At 33.3% G+C, this 19917-nt stretch overlaps 2 protein-coding genes across 5 annotated transcripts; both read left to right on the top strand.

Annotated features, from left to right (window-relative positions):
- Positions 1 to 1569: 1569 nt before the first annotated feature.
- LOC129285891 (regulator of nonsense transcripts UPF3-like) lies at positions 1570 to 8856 on the top strand. Of its 4 annotated transcripts, XM_054921850.1 has the most exons (13): positions 1574 to 1983; positions 2781 to 2887; positions 3310 to 3405; positions 3521 to 3619; positions 3708 to 3787; positions 3912 to 4025; positions 4516 to 4663; positions 5260 to 5333; positions 6317 to 6746; positions 6956 to 7051; positions 7180 to 7304; positions 7408 to 7459; positions 8041 to 8856. In XM_054921850.1, exons 1-12 carry the CDS (start codon positions 1838 to 1840, stop codon positions 7444 to 7446), a joined length of 1554 nt encoding a protein of 517 aa, XP_054777825.1. In that variant the 5' UTR covers positions 1574 to 1837; the 3' UTR covers positions 7447 to 7459; positions 8041 to 8856. The 4 variants fall into 4 exon arrangements, with proteins under 4 accessions (XP_054777826.1, XP_054777827.1, XP_054777824.1 ...); XM_054921852.1 differs by lacking the exon at positions 6956 to 7051 and having other exon boundaries at positions 1572 to 1983; XM_054921849.1 differs by lacking the exon at positions 7408 to 7459 and having other exon boundaries at positions 1573 to 1983.
- A 3072-nt stretch (positions 8857 to 11928) lies between these two features.
- LOC129285075 (prolycopene isomerase, chloroplastic) lies at positions 11929 to 17738 on the top strand. The gene is made up of 9 exons (XM_054920621.1): positions 11929 to 12163; positions 12817 to 13040; positions 13243 to 13353; positions 13741 to 13794; positions 13908 to 14195; positions 14700 to 14891; positions 15002 to 15160; positions 15534 to 15770; positions 17184 to 17738. The coding sequence occupies exons 1-9, from the start codon at positions 11977 to 11979 to the stop codon at positions 17496 to 17498; spliced, it is 1767 nt and encodes a 588-aa protein (XP_054776596.1). The 5' UTR covers positions 11929 to 11976; the 3' UTR covers positions 17499 to 17738.
- Positions 17739 to 19917: the final 2179 nt, after the last annotated feature.

Raw genomic sequence — 19917 nt, 5'->3', positions numbered from 1 at the left:
ATTTGGTGTTATATATATATATATATATTATAAGAATTTGGTGTTCTATTTTAACAACGTTAGATCATAAAACTAGAGGCCCGCTAAGCTTTTTGGTTGACCATCTTTCAACTTTTAAAACATTGCTTCTAATTTTTGCTCAAAAAAAAAAAAAAAACATTGCTTCTAACTTTCGACTACATGTGAGGTGTGATAGTATCACTCAAAAATTAAAATTTTTATTTTCATTAAATATTTCAGGATAATAATTTATTTTCTTCACACTCCAAATATTTAAGCTTACATTTCTTTTCGATAGTTATCCTTATTTTCACTAACTTAAAAATAAGGATTTTAGAGATAATACAAATAAATACTACAAAATGTGACAAAATTTACAATTACATTTATATAAAATTTAAGTCAAATGAATCTTATCTTTTACTAAATAAAATTTAAGCTACTGAATTGTCTAGCGTCTTTTTTTTTTTAATTATTTTCACTGTGCATTACACAATTTTTGTCTGATTTAGTAACTTATAAATTCTTGAACACTGAAGTGAATAATTTTTATTTAGTAAAATTATTTCAACAATTCTGATATTTAAAAATCGAGTCTTTGAAAAATTATTGTAATTAAGCATCTCTTTATTATATAATTATGCGAGACAAGAGTGGATGACACACAGAGTAGGCAATACACGCAAAAGTTGTGCCAAGTGATATTCTAATTAGAAGTATTATAATTATAATTATTTTCTTGATTAAAAAATATAAGATATTTTTAATCAAATTTTACTATAATAAAATAGTTACTTATTTTCAAACTAACCCCATCTTTTCATATTTAACCCTATTTAATAGAGTATTTTATCCTAAAATAAATATAAAGTTATTTATTTAATAGAGACATTTTGAAAAAAAATAATTACACTTTAAAAGATTAAAAATATCTTATATTTTTAAATACCCACCTTTCAAAAAATGCCTTACATTTTCAAATGGAGAGAATATTATTTTATTATAGAATTTAGAGGGGGTTATCTCTCTAATAAAGTTTAATTAATTATTAAGAGAGGTGTTTATATTTAATTCTTCTCAAATAGGTAAAAAAGAGTTCAATTTAGTTGGAATTATATAATAATACTGATATTTTTTACTGTCAAATTTAATTTCATTATAATATATTTATATTTTATATTTTGCCAATATTAATATATACTAATCATAAAAGCAATATTAATATTAATATTCATAATAAATTGGTAAGAAAATATTAAAATTAAGTCTGATATAAAATATGAATTTATGTGACTATTTTGGCTCAACACTTTTTTTTAATTCTTTCAATATTTCTTGTACGTATTTATATTGAGTCATGAGTAAATTTCCCTTTCAATTTAATTTTATCAGAATTTAAATTTAAATAAATATTAAAACGTAAATATGACCACTTTTAAAAGTTTTAAGTTAGTAAAAACAGTTTTAAGTCATTTTCTTGACCAGCAAAATTCTTTAGCTATTATTTGTAGTGAAAACACAACACAGGAGTTACGTAGTCTGGTTTGACAAAAAGGCCACCTCGTATGGTCGCATGCAAAACGGAAAGCTCAAAACGCAACCGTATATGCTTTCACTCGCAACTACCCTTTGGCCTGAACTCTCTGTCCTTTCCTCATGGCAATTTGGGGTTTTTCAACCAAATTAGGGCATTGGGACTCCCCTGATTGATGCCTAGAAGCAGCGGAGAAGATGTAATTTCACTGAGGTTTTCGGCTTTTCTTCCCTTTTTCATCGTTTTGGTGACTGTCGACTGCTAGGGTTTTTCGTTTTCGTGGGATTTTTTTTTTGGGTTCGCATGAAGGGTGCGTTGGATCGGACGAAGGTCGTGCTGCGGCACTTGCCTCCGACCATTTCTATGGCTGCGCTGCTGGACCAAATCGATGGCTCCTTCGCTGGGCGCTACAATTGGGTTTCCTTTCGTCCTGGCAAAACCGGGTTTAGGTTTGTGTTTTATTAGCGTTGTAACTTGCAAGGATTTATCTTTTTTTTATGTTTTTATTTATTTCTTCTGGGTTTTATTGAAAATCGAATTTAGGTCTTCACATATTTTTTGAATTGACGTTACTGAATTTGTTATCATCGAATCAGTGAAAGTCTTTGGTGGGTGCAATGCACCTTTTCTTTTTCATTTCTTTTTCTTATAGGTTTATTAGTCTGTGAACTTTGCCACTGATGCTTCATATTATTGAAAGTTGGTTGGTTAAGGGCTATAGCAATGGCTGCCCAAGGTGTTGTGTGGATTTTTTTGGTTAATATTTACGTAGAGTCCAGTGATGATGAAAATAATTGGGTAATTACACTTGGAAATTGTCTTATTGTCTGTCATTTGTCTTTCTTGCATTTTCGGCATAACAGTATGACGGTAACTCTAATGACGAAAGTAAAGTAGATTGCTGGAAACGGATAATGCTGTCTTTGTATGGTTTGTAAAGACATAAAGACAACAATTGATATCGGTTTTACGACCGGAGATATTGTCTTTTTCGTGGTCAGGTGTATTGCGTCTGCTAAATCACCATATATGCCCAAATTCAAGCATTGAAGGAGCTGCACCCACTTTGCTCACAAATAGGGTGGATTATTTACGCCTCTAATTATGGGGCCTTTTTTGCTTTTAAAGGCTCGATGCTGTTATATGAGTAATAATTAATGGATGAAGCCTTACCAATCACATAATTGATTGTTAATAGATGTCAAGGCATTCTTATAACTTTTTTATTTTTTGAGTGAACTTTCAGCCAGAAGAATCTATCTTATTCTAGAGCCTACATTGACTTCAAGAAGCCAGAGGATGTTGTAGAGTTTGCAGAGTTCTTTGATGGGCATATCTTTGTGAATGAGAAGGGTAATTAATCAGATCTTTTGATGAGGCATATTAGGCACATTTACTTTTCTCGCCTAAGTTTCTATCAGGACCATTAGTGCATTTAAAACCTTTATTTTTATGTTTTATTATTTATATAAATTAAAAATCTAAAGCTGGAATAAAATTCCTTTCTTCCACTCCAAAGGGGATGCAATCTGGTAATCCCAGTTTCAATTCTCAGAACGGGGATGCCTCTTGTGTTGTGTTTTAATTTTTTGATGGATCTAGAAAATAACTTCTCCTTGGTTGCTTTGAACTAGAAAAATTTATGTCTATTCAAGACACCAAGTTGGACTTATATTTTTTGTCGTGCATTGTACATTTTCTTGAATGAGAAGCCTTGAAAGTTGAGGCTAGATATTGAATCAGGTTCTCTATAATTCTGGTTTTTTCTGTATCAGGAACTCAGTTCAAAGTCATTGTTGAATATGCTCCTTCTCAACGTGTTCCAAAGCAGGTGTCAAAAAAGGATGGCCGTGAAGGAACCATATACAAAGGTACTGCTGACAAAGAATGAAGTCCTTTACATTGATAGGTGTTCTATAACTTAATTTTTATGAATAGAATCATTTCCTTCTGATAAATAGAAGCGTTTCCATGGTGAAAAATCAGATTCTGAGTATCTGGAGTTTCTTGAAGTTCTTGCCAAGCCCATTGAGAATCTTCCTAGTGCTGAGATACAGTTGGAGAGAAAGGAAGCAGAACGATCTGGTTTGTTTACTAATACAAGTATTTGTGATAGATTTAAAAATAAGAGGATGCATAAACGTTCATCATTTATCTGGTCTCTGTTCGTTAGGAAGTGGTACAAAAGACATTCCTATAGTTACACCATTGATGGACTTTGTGCGTCAGAGAAGAGCTGCCAAGGGATCACGGGTATCTCTGCTCATAAACAAATTTAGGAAGTTTCAAATAAACTTATTTGGTTGTCATTTTGTGTGCAGTTGTGTGACACAGCTCTGTCATTTATGCCCTTTTCGTATGTTTCGTATTTGTCCAGAGATCAGTGTCTAATGGAAAAGTGAGCAGAAGGGTCGGTGCATCATCAAGTGGAAGTCCTAGTTCTGGTTCATTAAGACGAGGCTCTGGGAAGAAAAGGGTTTCCACCACAATGGTATGATGCTTTAAACTTTAATATGTTAAAAAATGCAACAGAAAAATGTCCTTTTCATGCAGAATGTGAAATTTAGTGTTTGGATTCACTAGCTTGGGCAAACTTCAATTAATTATTAGGTTGTGTCAGAGGGCCTGTAGCTTTAGTTGTCAAGTTGTACTGAAACTTCTATCTAGTTTTGTTCAGGCACTGGAATGTTTATCGTGTGGAACTTAAAAGGGATTGGAATACTTTTTGAGTTAGTTTCTCGGTTGTTCTATTCTCCTCCTCCTCCTCCTCCTCTTTTTTTTTTTTTCAGAACTTTTGTGAATGGATGATCTTGTGTGTACTATTTTTTGTTTTATGGTATTATTATTATCAATTATCATCAGTATTTTTTTTTTTTGGGGTAAAGGTCATTAGTAATATTTTTATCCCGAAAGAAATCTTTGCCTTTTTTATACCATGCATGTCCTGTCTCGTCTTAATTTTTTTCTTGTATGATGGACAGTATGTTATAAGAGACCCTGGTAAAAGTGCTACTGTAAAAGACAAATCAACTTACGTTCTTGTTCCAAAGCAAGGTGATCAACATCTTTCTGATAGAATTACAGTTACAGCCACTGGTGATGGAAATCAAGCATTGGAAGATGAGAGTGGTATGGTTGAATCCAAAGTTCCCAAATTGTATCATAATTCAATGGGGCTATTGTTATGTTTTGAGGCTTGTTGGCGAACACATAAGAGTTTCCTTAACAGCTTCCTCTCCCGTTAAGATGTGGGTTACTATGATCATGAGTTTCTAAAGTAGGGAACAATCTGAACTGCGATGGGCTATTAATAATAATAATAATAATAATAATAATAATAACTACCACAGATCATGCCTGTTGCCAACCTTCTCCTTTTCTACTCCTTACTTTTTAAAATTGACCATTATGATAGTCATGTTTTCTGTCATAGTCCTTCTCCTATAATCATTGTCAGATTAACAATGACCATTATAAAGGATTTGATTTGATTATCTTGTCACCTTCAACTCTGCTTGAACTCTTCCATTTTTGAAATTCGTAGTTCTGTTAGCATATGAAACATGGTATTGGAGACTTTAGGAAATACATAAGCAAAATGACCCTGACATAATAATGATTTTTCTCAATATATACATGGAGTTCTTTGTGTGACTTGTCGATTATTTTACTGAAACTTCTGTTACTTTTAATGGAAATTTGTTTCACTTTCTCCTTTTTCTCAGGAGTTGCCGGACCTAATGATTCTGGGAAGAAGAAAATCCTGCTTCTTAAAGGGAAAAAAAGGGAGACAATTACTGTGAGATTCTGAATTACCCTCTTTGTAATCCAATGGCTAGTTCTATGTATTGCTGTACTGGGTGCATCATAAAGGGATTGATTTTAAATCTCTATGCTTAGGTAAACTTAAATGGATACTTGACATGTGAGAAGCTGCAGTATACTTCCATTTTCTTTTGAAAGGCCACATGTAGAAATAGAAAGACATTGGATTGTATTCATTATTTCTATGCTAATTGGAGTGTTATTTTGATTTGTTACTCTTTGGAGAGTGAAGCAAAACTTATTAAGGGACTTCCTTTATCCCTTTTGTTTTTGTCGAAAATCATGCTTCTTTACATTGGTAGCTTTAATGTTGATGTTTAATTACAGACCGTTTAGTTTGCATCAATTGATTGTGTATTCTGCTTTATTTGTTTTCCAGATTGATCACTTTACAATTGGAAAGTTACTTAATTCATATTACGAGTGACGCATTTTTAATCAATTACATGCAATCCTTAAAACCATAAATATTGTTCTCTCTGGTTCACTGTTAGTGGAACTGGTATACACTTTTGTTGAACTTAACCTTACTCTTTTAATAATGACATACTCTGCATTATATGATATTGGTTTCTCGTGTACCATCACATATGAATAGTTGGGAATGACAAAGGTTGTGTTCAATAGAGGAAGTACTTGTAATATTGGTATGTCAGAAGATCTTGTTCTCTATCTTTGATCCAAAATAATTCATGGTGCATAATGAATACACTTTACTAAAGGGACTGTGAGGGTTTAGTTTATGTTGTCTGCTGACTCAATGCTATAGCAATCATGATGAATAGCATCAATGCTTGTATGTTTTCTTAGCGTATATATTTAGATGATATGGTAACCCAGTAATTTATGATTGAGTTTAGGTTTTGCGCTATCCAAAGCTGCCTGATTTTGTGGGATCACTTTTAACTTAAGTCCTGCTCAGAGTCTGATGTTTCTTGTGGTTAACTTATTGTGCAGGTGTCTGATTCCGATAGCATGTCACAGATGCACAATTTAGCTTCAGCTAAGGCAGCTTCTGGCTTAACCACTTCAAAGCAGAACCAGCGCCAGGAAGGTAGTGGAAGAATAATTAGACGCATACTCTCAAACAAGGAATTACGTCAAAGCCAGTCATCCAGGCCCCACTCTGAGCAGCAAATTCCAGCATCCATTTTGGAGAAGGAAAAACGGGCACCTCGTCCCTCACATGTGCAATTGATTACAAAGGGTTCAAATGGGGCTCCAGAAGATAGGATTAGTGCGAATGATATGCATGTTTCTAGTGAGAGGCAGGGGAGTCATTCCAGAAACAAGGACAGGCATGATCGTGGCATATGGTCATCTTTTTCTAATGGAAATGATGACTTCTTGCCATTGTCTGCAACCTCACAAGTAGATTCTACCAAAGGTACCGAGTTTCCTTTGCTTTTGTAAGTGCTTGTGAATTAATCCTGTGAATGTGGAAAGGGGAGGGGGACAAAAAAGTCATTTTAGCTAAAATGTATATCTGCTATATTGATGGCTGAATTGTTCTGGAAAACCTCTTTCTACTTGCTCGTGCGCTTTTCATCCTGATCTGAGGTTTAAAAGTTTATTCATGGATTGCATATGATATAGGAAGTCACACAGAGTCTAAACATGACATGTCAGATGCAAAAAGAGGGGATATAAAAATTCTTGGAAATGCGCGTCCCAGTCAGTCATCAGAAAATGGTTAGTTTCTGGTTTTGGAATGGTAGATCTTTGATGTTGTTTTGCTGACTGACGTCATTCATGCCCATGCTTGCATTTATTTCTTTATATTATGTGTGCCTCAATTTCAATGCTTATTTGACATTCAGGGTTCAGTAAGCATCTTGGTCGCCGTGGACCAACGCATGGGATGAAGGATGCTGATGGCTATTCTAATTCAAGTGAAGGGAAGCATCCTAGAAGAAGCAGTGCGTCTGTTTATGGTTCACATGAGGTATATAAGTTGCATGCATGACACCTTACTCTGCACATTCCTCTTTTGTCTAATAGTTACATCCAAGGTTAATACTGTTTTTATTTTTTAAATAAATTTTCAGAAACAAGTGTGGGTGCAAAAAGCAAGTTCTGGCACATAAAATATCTAGATTGGTAAGACAGATTTCTGAACTGGAAATGGGACGCATATCTCTAAAATATGCTTGTTGATGTGCCAATATTATGACTTAGCTAATTGAACTTCGTGTGAGCTTGTTGAGGCACCGATATTGAGCTCTATAGGTGTTAGTTTTCCTTTTCTTGCCGGAAGCTCTTTCACCTCTTCCTGAGGAAGTTGGCATGACAGTAAAGAAAGGATTGCGTGATCTTGTTAACTGAGTGAAAGTAGGCAAACACAGTGAGATTGCAATAATAGTGCCAAGGACAGAGAAAGTGGGTGTGGTTTTCTAAAGCAAATCATTCTAATGTATTTAATTATCTAATTGATTTACATTTATAATTATATATCTTATATTGATTTCTATTCCACAACCATGCAAGTAGATAAGGACTTTTTGAACCTTTTTTTGGGGGGGGGGGTGTACAGAGTTGGATGAACCTGCTATTGGTTCTATTAATTAAAAGTAGATAAATGGTAAATCTGTGTTATTTTGATAGCTTAACTTTGTGCTTGAGCTTGTCAAGGTCATTGCTTTTGTATTCACTTGTATCAAGGTTTATGATTTTCCTTTCAGAAAAGCATGCTGACTTACATTTTTGGAGCATCTTTAGCTGGTGGCTGGATTCTGTCGCTTTTTTGGTTGACAGATAATTATAAGTAAATGAGTTTGTGGTCAAAAAAGGCTCTTTTTCAATACAACAGAGGAAAGTACAGTTGATCCAAATTGATGCATTTGAGTTACCTACAGCCTTCAAACATAACTTCATTGGAGATGGCCCGGAGTAATGAGAGAAGTGAAACGAGGGTGGTATCACAAATTATGAAATGCCCCTTGTAGTGGATGAGTCGCTGCCTGCTTGGTGACTCATGGATATACATACTTGCCTAGCCTTGAAGTTTGACTGAGTAACGGGTATAGTCAGGTTTTGTAGATGGGTCATCTTCTGCAGTTGAATTGTAAATATAAGAACAGGGCATTGTGTATTGCCTGTTCTTTTTAGTTCTTATATATATACATTAACATTGGTCTGCCAAATACAAAGTGAGTGCCTGCGTATAACCCTGGACAGTTTTGGAAGATATCTACTCAGTACTTGATGAGATGAAACACATAGGGCCATTTTGTAGGCTCTCCTCTAGCCTTGAGGATATGTGAATGGAGTTTCTTGTAGTGGCTAGACATGGGAATTACTATAGGTGGTTGGTTGGTGTGGTAATAAGGATTGATGCGGTGTTGCACAAGTTATTACTGTGTGGATGCTACCTGATTTTGGCTCCAAAAGAATATATATACCCTTTGTACACAGGTTGTGTGGTGTTGGATTTCTCAGCAGAACATAGCTGTGTTACGTGGCTGGTTCATTATATGTTCAATTAATTTGTTTGGGAATATGCATCCTTGCAACAGTCTTTTTTGGTGTTTTGTGCCAATGCATCCTGTGCATAATAGAACTCAAGGTTCAAATTAATGTTTGGTGGTAGAACTAGTCAGGTATGCTAACGCCTGATGTTGTAGTAAACTCAAGCGCGATATTCTGTGTTGTTTTTTTTTTTAAATTTTTAATTTTTTTTGATAAAAAAGGACCAATATGTTAAAAATAAAGAAAGTTTAAGTATAGTAGTCCAAAAATATAAAGGATGAAAAGTAGAAATTAGTTAGTTTAACATTTGTAACTAAAAGGTCGTAAGAGGGAAAATATCTTAGCAAGCCACGGCCGTCAAAAATTAGGGTCGTCTGCCAGATCCAAAGAGGAAGCTTTTGAGTATTTTTCCTGTTGTCTTTTTTAATTAGATTATGACATTTGAATGAAGAAGTAGCCCGTTAAAAAAAAAATATTCAGTAAAAAAAATAATAAATGCCTACTTTACACATCATCTGCATTTCAATTCCCATACAATTTCTTTTGTCGATTTATTGATGATAAAGTTCTAACTTCTAATAAAAACTAATGATGTTTTCCTTAAAATAGTTATTTTTGAACTTCAAAATGGTGTTAGAAAAATTTAATGATCGATAGGATTTTGAAAACATTTTTTCGACGAAAGAAGGGTAAATGAAATTAGTATACCCTTTTTCAACTAATAACATGTATTTTAAATATATGTTTTTGAGAAGTGTTTTATCATAACTATAATATAATTTTTAATCAGCTAGTTTTGTACTTTCCAGCACTAGAGAAAATTTTAAGAACTATCTTCATTAATAATTTTTAGCAAAAGTAAACAAGAAAAAATGTTTAAAAAAAGACTTTCACTAGATATTTATTTGCTCAGAAGGATTTGGAAAAGTTTCTCCAATGAGGTCCTTTAGTGTCATTAATTGGAAGGTGAAAATAATGATTTTACCCTCACCAAATACCTTCCCTTTCCCTTCTTTCTCACTACCCTGCAATTTTTTGTAGCGATATTGACATTGTTTTGGGCAACAAGTCATAATTCTAATGGTGGTGCCAAGTGATTGTGAGTCCAATGGTGATTATGGCAGTGGTGGGTGTCGAGGTCATGGTTTGCAAATGGTGGGAGAGTGAGTAAAGAATGATGCTCTTCTTAGTTTGAACCCTAAGGCTTGTATGTTGTCACTCTCTTCTATGGTCTAGTCAAATAAAAAATTATAAGGCTTTCTTTGAATTGTTTTTTCTCATCCTTCATTTGTTTCAAAATTTTAAAATTTGTTCTATTCTAGGTTTGGATTTAGGAATACACTTTAACATTTATTTTTCTTGATACTTTAAGTTCGTGTTAATAAACTTTACAAATAATAGTAGTGATTATAAATGTTTTCATGAAAAAAAAATCAATAAGTGTTTTCAAAATATCTAGAGGTGTTTTCATAAAAAATGAAAAAAATTTTAAAATATTTATTCATGTTTTTAGAATATATATGGGTATTTTTATAAAAAATGATATAATTTTTAGAATATTCAAACAACATATTTGAATATAAAGTGCATTTCATGTAAAATTTTGACACCAAAGATATTTTTTTTCAAAGTATTCAAAAAGACATATTTGAATATAAAATGTGTTTCATGTAAAATTTTGACACCAAAAATATTTTTTTAAGAATATGCAAAAAGCATATTCGAATATAGCATACATTTCATGTAAAATGAAATATTTAAAAAGTATATTTGAATATAAGGTGCATTTCATGTAAAATGTTGACACCAAGATTTTTTTTTTTTTAGAATATGTAGAAAGTGTATTCAAATATAAGGTGCATTTCATAAAAAACTTTGACACCAAGAATTTTTTTTTCAGAATATGCAAAAAACATTTTTGAATATAAGGTGCATTTTATGTAAAATTTTGATACTAAGACTTTTTTTTTCCCAAAATATGCATAAGTGAGATTCAAATATACAAAAAAAAGTTACATTTTATTGAAAATTAATTGCATATCTTGGAATAAAGGTTGCATATTCTTCCAAAGGTATTCACAAGGAAAATTAACAAAGGATATTTAAATATGCATAAATAATATTGAATATATGAAAAAAAATTGTATTTCATTGAAAATCAGTCACATGTCATAAAAAAAAAGGTTGCACATGAAGGAAATTAATAAGGAATATTCAAATATACATAAGTGATGTTCAAATATATAAAGAAAATTATATTTTGTTAAAAATTAATTGAATGTTGTGAAAAAAATGTTGCATATACTTCCAAAGGTTAAAAAGTAAAATTAACAAAGAATATTCAAAGATACAAAAAAAAAATACATTTTAATGAAGTTCAGCTGCATATTGTAAAAGAAAGGCAGCATCTGCATATCATGGAAGATTATTTATATATCATAAGAGAAATATTACATATAATATATTGACATTAAATGACCTCGTTCTTTAGGGTTTACTAAATTGTCACCGAAAGACTTAATTAAAATATTAACACTAAAAAACCTTATTATATATTATCATTTAATTATTGACAGCCAAGGACTTGTGATGTATTAATAGCGAATGATGTTATATAATATATTGACAGCAAAAACTTTGTTCAATTTTTATTTGTTTATATCATTTAAAGTATTTATGTCGTTTAACCTTCATTAATTATTGAGAGTGAATGACCTTGTTTCCAAAATATTTTCAAATCCTTTTTAGCAATTAAATTTCTGGTCATGGCTTTTTTAGCAATTTTTCCAAATAAATAATATCTTTTGAAGTAATTTAACCTGATTTAAATTAGTCAAGTAAGTGTAACACTAATTTTCTTAAAAAAATAACACCATCAAGCAATATGTCTATAAAAATTATCACAGTTTATAAATTGGGAATAGTCATGAATATATTCCTTGCCCACTTTGATTAATATATTTTATCCAGTAAATAACAGAAAAATGAAAAAGAAAAAGGAAGATATTATGACAAATGAATTTCATAGTGACGTGGCTAATTTCAAGACTACACAGACAGCATGTAATATTATTCACTTCGCCATTAATCTGACTCGCCTCTCAATCTCACCACAAGAGTAAGGGGCCCCAATCTCTGTCTTCAGTGTCATGGCGTTTCAATTTTGTTCTGCCATGGCAGTTGGTGTCTTCCCCAACTTCGTCAAATTTCTGAATCCTCAGAGTCCCGCATTGAGGTTCTCATCGAATAGGAAATCTGTTTTGGCGCGAAGCTCCAACACCCAGGAGCTCTCTTCCGGTGCTTCTCTCTCCCTCAAAGAAAATAACTCCTTCTCAGGTCTCTTACTTTCCTTTATTCCTTTTGTCTTATTTTCATGGTGATTTTGGATAGATGTCTGTGAATTTCCAAATTTTTTGTTTTTGTTTCTTGGGGACTAATGTGCTGTAATTCCCTGCTGACCCAGAAAGGGGAATGATGCATTATTATGTGATACTCATTCAGTGGAAGCGATTTTCTTGTTGTTTTGATTCCTTTTGTATTCTAGAAGAATGAAGACTTTAGCCAGAATGTGTACCTATAGCTGTCCATCATCTCCCTTTAGCTTTTCATGGTTACAAGTGTATTGTCTTTGGAAGTTTTAACATTAATCTCTTTTAAGGGTATTCGTTGAAAATTCTCTCCATGTACATGAAGGGCAAGGCTTAGGTGCATGTGATAATCTGTTCATTACATTATTGTATCTGGTTATTTCTAAGGAACTTGATATTTTAAAGTATGAAGTTTCAACACTCTGCTATGTGTCGTATTTTAAAGTTTGGCAAAATGGGGAGAAATATAATTATTTTTGGCCAGCGATTAATTCTTATTTCAAGAGCAAACGTCAAAGTGTGAACTGCCACCTTTGCTGTTTTCGTTGGCTAAAGCTTCATTTTATTAATAATGGGAACGTGAAAATGGCATTTCTAACGTGAACTTGGGATGGATTTCAGGGAAGCCCGAAGCTGATGTTGTTGTCATTGGCAGTGGTATAGGTGGACTCAGCTGTGCATCACTTTTGGCTAGATACGGACAAGATGTGCTGGTGCTAGAAAGCCATGACCTACCTGGTGGTGCTGCCCATTCTTTCGATATCAAAGGGTATAAGTTTGATTCTGGGCCATCTCTATTCTCTGGGTTGCAATCAAGGGGTCCTCAGGCGAATCCTCTTGCTCAGGTAATTCAATTTTTGTTGCCCCACCCCACCCCATCTTCTTTAAGATTGATGACTGACAACAATACATCTCCAAATTTTCACCTTAATGGTATTTTACTGCATCTGTATTGGTAATTATCCTAGGCTTGAAACATTGATTGGACTTAAAGGTTGTGCTCAATTTCAAGCACCTAAGTTTGAGGTCCCTTCTCTTTATGATTAGGTTCTGGATGCATTGGGTGAGTCTCTTCCATGTGCCACTTATGATTCATGGATGGTTTACATCCCTGAAGGTGAATTCCTGTCACGCATAGGACCTACAGAATTTTTCAAGGTGAATTTTTAATGGTATATGTTTTTCTGCCACTAGTAACCTGTGTTTTTATACGTTCAATGCATGCTTGATTCCTTTTTAGTGTTCTCTTTTCTTCGGTGAAAAAAATATAAAATCTTATTATGCATAACTTTCATCCTTTTGGGCTTGGTTCATATTTTAAATTGGTGGATCTTATACTTCTTGGTATTACTTGTTGAGAATTTACTCTTGTGCCATACCTACCAAGTGAAGCATTTCAAATCTATCAATATTTTTGTTATGTTATACAGAGTAATATAATCATAATTTGGTTATTTATTAATCTTTTCCTTGCCGTTTTTGGTGGTTTATCATAAGTTTTTATGGGCAAACGTAATTTTTATGCATTGTGTGGTTATCTTTCAGGACCTTGAGAGGTATGCAAGTCCCAATGCTGTGAAAGAATGGAAGAAACTTCTTGTTAGTTCTGCTAGTACTCTTCCTACTTCTATGAAGATATCTATTCAAAAGATGAGAAGCTTGAAATCTGTTTTGCTTCATCTCATATGTCAAAATGTAAATATCTTTGACAGGATGCTATACTTCCATTGTCTGCAGCTGCAATGGCTCTTCCTCCTCTATCTATTCGAGGAGATTTGGGTGTTCTTTCCACTGCAGGAGCTAGATATGCTCCTTCTCTCTTAAAATCTATTATTCAGATGGGACCTCAAGGTGCTATTGGTGCAATGAAACTTCTTAGACCATTCTCAGAAATAATTGATTCATTAGAGCTGAAAGACACTTTCATAAGGAACTGGGTTGATCTCTTGTCATTCTTGCTAGCTGGGGTGAAATCTAATGGTATACTCTCAGCAGAGATGGTAACTAAATATAAAATTGCTGAATATCATTTATCTGAAACAACCATTGTAGCTCATGAACATGCTTCTGGTTATATAGTTAAATATGGAAGATATAATGATTTGTTTACGAGCCTCCACTTAATAGCTCAAGCTTTTAACTTGAAGCAGTCTTTAACATGAAATCAAGCCCTCATCATTATGTGATCAAGAATTCCATCATGTCACCCCTCATTCCTTTAATTAAAGTTTAGTTCGTGCACAAGTTATGGTGGGCCTATACTTTGCCCACACATCAAGCCTAAAGTTCTTTGATGTGATATTTAGAGATTACAATAAAACTATCCGTGAACTCACAATTAACAACTTTTGAGTTTTGAGATGAAGTGATCCTTGACAGGATGCACATAGTTGAAGTTGTGCGCATCCTTTAATTATTGAAGTATATATGTTTACTTAGCTTCATAGCATTTGCCTCAGGATTTGTTACTAATGTCCGAACAATTTCTTTCTTTGATTTTCCAGATTTACATGTTCGCAGAATGGTACAAACCAGGATGTTGTCTTGAATATCCAATTGATGGAAGTGCTGCTATTGTAGATGCCCTTGTACGAGGACTTAAGAAGTTTGGTGGAAGGCTTTCTCTTGAAAGTCATGTGGAAAATATTGTAGTTGAGAAGGACAGAGCCATTGGAGTCAAGCTGAGAAGTGGTCAGGTAAGTATGTTTTGGAAGGAAAAAAACATAAAGTAGGGGGGTTAAATCAACTTTCATTTTTTGACATCTATATTTTAGTCTTTATTGATGTGGATATGTGTATTCTACAGTTCATACGTGCTAGAAAGGCTGTGGTCAGCAATGCATCAATGTGGGACACTTTAAAATTGCTGCCTAAGGAAGTTGTTCCTAAGTCATACTCTGACAGGATTAACTCAACTCCTCAATGTGAATCATTCATGCATCTCCATTTAGGATTTGATGCCGAGGTTTGTCATTTTAGAAACTATTATCATAAACTGATTCTTTTATTTTGGGAATAAGCAAATATAATAGAGGAGGGTCCATATGTGCTTAGTGTTTTTATGTGTCTAGTTCGAGGACCATGTGCCTTGTTAATAGTTCTGAAAACTTTAGTTCACTGTAGCTTTTCTTCTCTAGTATATTGGTGTATCTTCACTTCTGTTACACCATAAAGTATTCATATCATATCTTGAAGCTTATAAATCAGCGGTATTGCTTGTGCTAGTTGCAAACTTGCTACTTCAATTTGAAAGCCTAGTTTACTTTTCGTTTCCTTTTTTTCACTATTGAAGCTTTTAAACAAATGGGATAGCATTGTTATGATGTCCTACTGACCAGGGTATACGTAAGGATCTGGGAATTCATCACATAGTTGTAAATGAATGGGAAAGAGGAGTTGATGCTGATCAGAATGTTGTGTTGATCTCGGTACCTAGTGTGCTGAGTCCTAATCTGGCGCCACCAGGGAAACATGTATTGCATGCTTATATGCCTGGAACTGAACCGTTTGCTTTGTGGGAAGGGCTTGATCGCAGGAGTGCTGAATACAGAGATCTCAAAGCTGCAAGGTCAGAGGTATGTGAATATACCTAGTGCCAGTTTGGCCATGAAGAGAAAAGGCTTCATTTTAAGGGGGAAGTGCAGCTTCTTTAATTTTTTTTTAAGAAAAACAAAACAGAGAATCATTTTTAAATGGTAGCACAATTTAAAGAAGAAGCAGGATTAGTAGCATAAATTAATATTTTTAGGTAAAAAATCCTCAAACTGAAATTATAAAATCTGAACATTAATTTACTAAAAACACTTTTTGAAAATTTTAATCAAATGATAAAAAATACTTGAATTTGACTCAATAATATTGGATATTAGATAATTGTATTAAAAAAAATTGTAGTTGCAAAAATGTTTCGCCATGATTAAACAAACCCTTAACAACATGATATTGGCATTCAAGGCTTCAAGCACCTCCTAGATAAACTCTTCTCATTGCTAGTTGAAAATGAGTATACTTAATTTTGGTCATTGATATTGATTAGATATTGACTAGCTTTAGTTATTAAGACTAAGCAGATTGCCAAAACCACGCAGAGCTAAAGAAATACTGAGACCTGTGAAGCTAGGTAACGTGAAACGTGATATGTCTCTATGTGTTTTGCATCGTGAAATCTGGGAAGATTTTCTAGCTTCAAACTTTGTAACTAACTGATGTGAATTCACTAGGCGACTTGCCCTGCTGCCCTAGGAATCCAGAAAATATTATTGGAAGCCAAATCCATGGAATCTAGAACAAGCAATTCAAAAAATTAGAACCCTAAGGGAACTTGTTCTAGGACCCCTAATTATAAGAATGGCACCCATAAGAGGAGATCAATCTCTTGATAAAATGCCTTTTATTCAACCATAAACACAATTCCATAAGTATCTTGCAATGTGTGCCTTTAAATGGGCAAAGGAATCAATTTTCATTTAACTCTCCCTTTCTTTCTAAAATAGTTTACAATATGTGCCTTTAAATGTGTAAAGAATAATCCTAACCTAAGGAAGACTCTTTGAAAACCCTAATTGAGCTAGTTAAGCCCACAAGGCCCACTTAATGGACATCCAACTGAAAAAAGCGAAAATTCATGATAAAATAATTTCCATGAACTAGATCTAGATTCTCTGCATTCAACAGTTATGTAAGGTTTGTATTTGTGGTATTCAGACAAGTAGAAGAAATAGAAATGGGTGAAACGAGAGGAAGTAGGTCCCATACATCCATTTCTTCTTTATCACTCTCTTATATTTACTACTACAAAATATCTTAATCCCCCATGAGCTAGCCTAGACCTAGACCACCTATAATCATCTTCAATTAACCCTGCTTTTATTTGTTTCCATAACTTGATCTTGATTCTAGTGATCTAAAAAAATATCTGCTCTGGATTTTATTTTTCTTATACTTTCAAGCTGTTTTTTTAACTAGCTTGATTCATTCTTATCTGCCAGGTAATGTGGAGAGCTGTGGAACGCGCTCTTGGTCCGGGTTTTAGGCGGGACAAGTGTGAAGTAAAGTTGGTGGGAAGTCCTCTAACACATCGAAGGTTTCTTAGGAGGAACAGAGGGACATATGGACCAGCTATAGAAGCTGGTAAAGGTACCTTTCCTGGACATTCAACCCCTATACCACAGCTTTATTGTTGTGGAGACTCCACCTTTCCTGGCATTGGAGTCCCGGCAGTTGCTGCTAGTGGTGCCATTGTCGCAAATTCGTTGGTCTCGGTGTCTCAACATTCAGAGTTGCTTGATGCAATTGGAATATGAAATCATCTTTGAGCAAAGTTTCAACTCCTTAAGCATTACTTCATCTCAAAATGTTGTATAGGCCAGCAATCATTTGCTCTTACAATCTATCAATGAAGTTTTTTTATTGTGCCATCATTTTCCCTTCTTTTTTCACATGTTGTACTATTGATGTATTTATGTACACCCTATGGGTGCTGCTGTACATTCCTAATTGGCTAAGCTGTCTATAGGAAAGGCCAAAAAGAAAGTTGTTCTCGACTTCTTGCACTGCTGATCAACTCATCCTCTGAAAAACTATGGAAAATTGGTGGCCATTAGTAAGTTATGACTTGATGTATAAACTTAGATGTTTTGGGGACTAAACCTCTCGATTAAAAAAATATATTCATGTCATTGAGTACATAAGCATAAAAAGGGAATGATGATTGTAACTAGAAAATAATAAACAGTATATTTATATTTGCAACGGAAAAAAATAATTTCCACCGACAAAAAATACCAAACAAGAGGCTAAGTTTTCCTTGTGCTGATATCACATCTAATTAGGAGCGTTGGTTGGTTTGGTTGGTTATTGTACCTCAAACAAAATCAAAATGAACCAATGTTCTTTCTAACAAATCTGGACCTACTCACATTGGGACTCAAAACTCAATCAAATCAAGCCATTACTGAAAAACTTGGACCTACCAACTCTCAACTCATATTTTGTAAGTGAATCAAATCAAAACCAAAAGGGTCATCTTGATCTTTTTCAAAAGTAAAATGAGGTGAATCATATGCATGTGAGAGGTGGAATAGGAAGAATAATGAATTGAATGTGTCTGTCTCTATCATTCAAGTTTGCCCCTTTTTTTCCTCTCTTTAGTATTGTGTAGTTGATGTTAAAACAGTACTTTAGTAGTTATATGGTCAGATCACAGGGACCTTTTCTTTGTCCATGCGCGCACATGCATGTCCCCACTCTTTCAAAAATTGAAGACACAGCTCGTACTTGTGGACATCATCATTCAATGGAAAAGTAATTCATGTTAACCTAGTCAAATTGTGTTGGTGAAGTTTTATATATATTTTACGAGTTTTTTCTAACTTCAATAGACATTGTGCTCTTTATTTTCATAATATACAATTTAGTTTAATTTTAAAATTTTGAATTTAAATTCTTTTTGATATAAAAAAAAAAGAGTGCTCTAGATTATAAGGCAGAGAAAGTTTTCCTTTAAGCTATGACATATGTGAAATTTTTTATTTGAAATAATTTTTTCATTCATAAATTTTAAAATTTTGATTTTATTTAGGATAATTGAGTTCATTTCACTTGGTTCATATATCATTGGTAAATACATATAATTAAATCTAGATTCAAGTTTGCTAAGTGCCCCAAATCCTCTCACCCAGTGAGTGTCTCACATGACACTATAAAAATCATTATGCAATCAAATAGTTGTTGGAGATGTTGACATAAAATACAGGGAGAACACAAAATCATAATCTACCTTTTGATATACCATATGCCTTGATCCATGTTCATATAATTGTAGGGAAACAATTGAAATACATTCTCTCATATAATTCCATTTAACTAACCTTTTAATTTATTTTAAGTCAAGTGTAAATTTTCAAGTGCCAATGAATCATATGGTTGTAGCGTGGCCGAGTGAGAGATTTTGGGACATTCTTAGAATCTAGATCCAATCTATAATAAGTTTAAAAGATCCATATAATTTATGCCTGGTAACATCTTCACTAACTTATTTTCATTTAAAGAAGTTAATCATTCGTGCAATATAACATTGTCATTTTACTCTTAATAAAGTAATAGAAAAAAAATAAGGACATCATTTCTATTTAATATTTATAGATGTAATAGTAAAAGGAGTTAAATTACTTCAAGTTTCAACCTGACAATTTGACTTTGTTCTTAATCTAGTGGGCTTAGCGTTTGGATTTAATTTTAATTTATTATATTATTGTGGACAAATAATAGTAATCTCACTCCCCTAATTACTTTTGGTCTCGAGAAGCACACCCTACTTCTTCAAGCGTATTTCATTTCCTTTGCTTTATGTCATGAAGAGACAAAATACACTTGGGGTACTATTTTCAATTTCAATTGAGCTTGTAATTAATTTTAATTTTAATTTTCTTTTGTTCTAATTTTTAAATTTATATTGTGAGGTCAAAGAGAGAATGATTCTACTTGAGAAAAAAATAATGGAATTTTTAATAAAACCTGATCTTTTGTTTGTTTTTACATGATTGTGCTTTGTGTGGCCAATGAGCCATGTGGCTTGCTATAGTGTTGATTATTAAATTATTTTAAAAATAAAAGCATAACAAATAAAAAATTCAAAGACTCAATCATGTAATCTTGACTCATAAAAGACAAATAGATACGAAAACTTTCAGCAGACTTTGGGCCACTAATAAACAATTTTAT

This window comes from Prosopis cineraria, unplaced genomic scaffold, assembly GCF_029017545.1.
Source record: "Prosopis cineraria cultivar Desert tree isolate PC_DT_omini unplaced genomic scaffold, ASM2901754v1 PC11, whole genome shotgun sequence".
NCBI lineage: Eukaryota > Viridiplantae > Streptophyta > Magnoliopsida > Fabales > Fabaceae > Prosopis > Prosopis cineraria.
The sequence above is the reverse complement of the archived record's forward strand: the minus strand, read 5'-3'. Positions and strand labels throughout refer to the sequence as shown.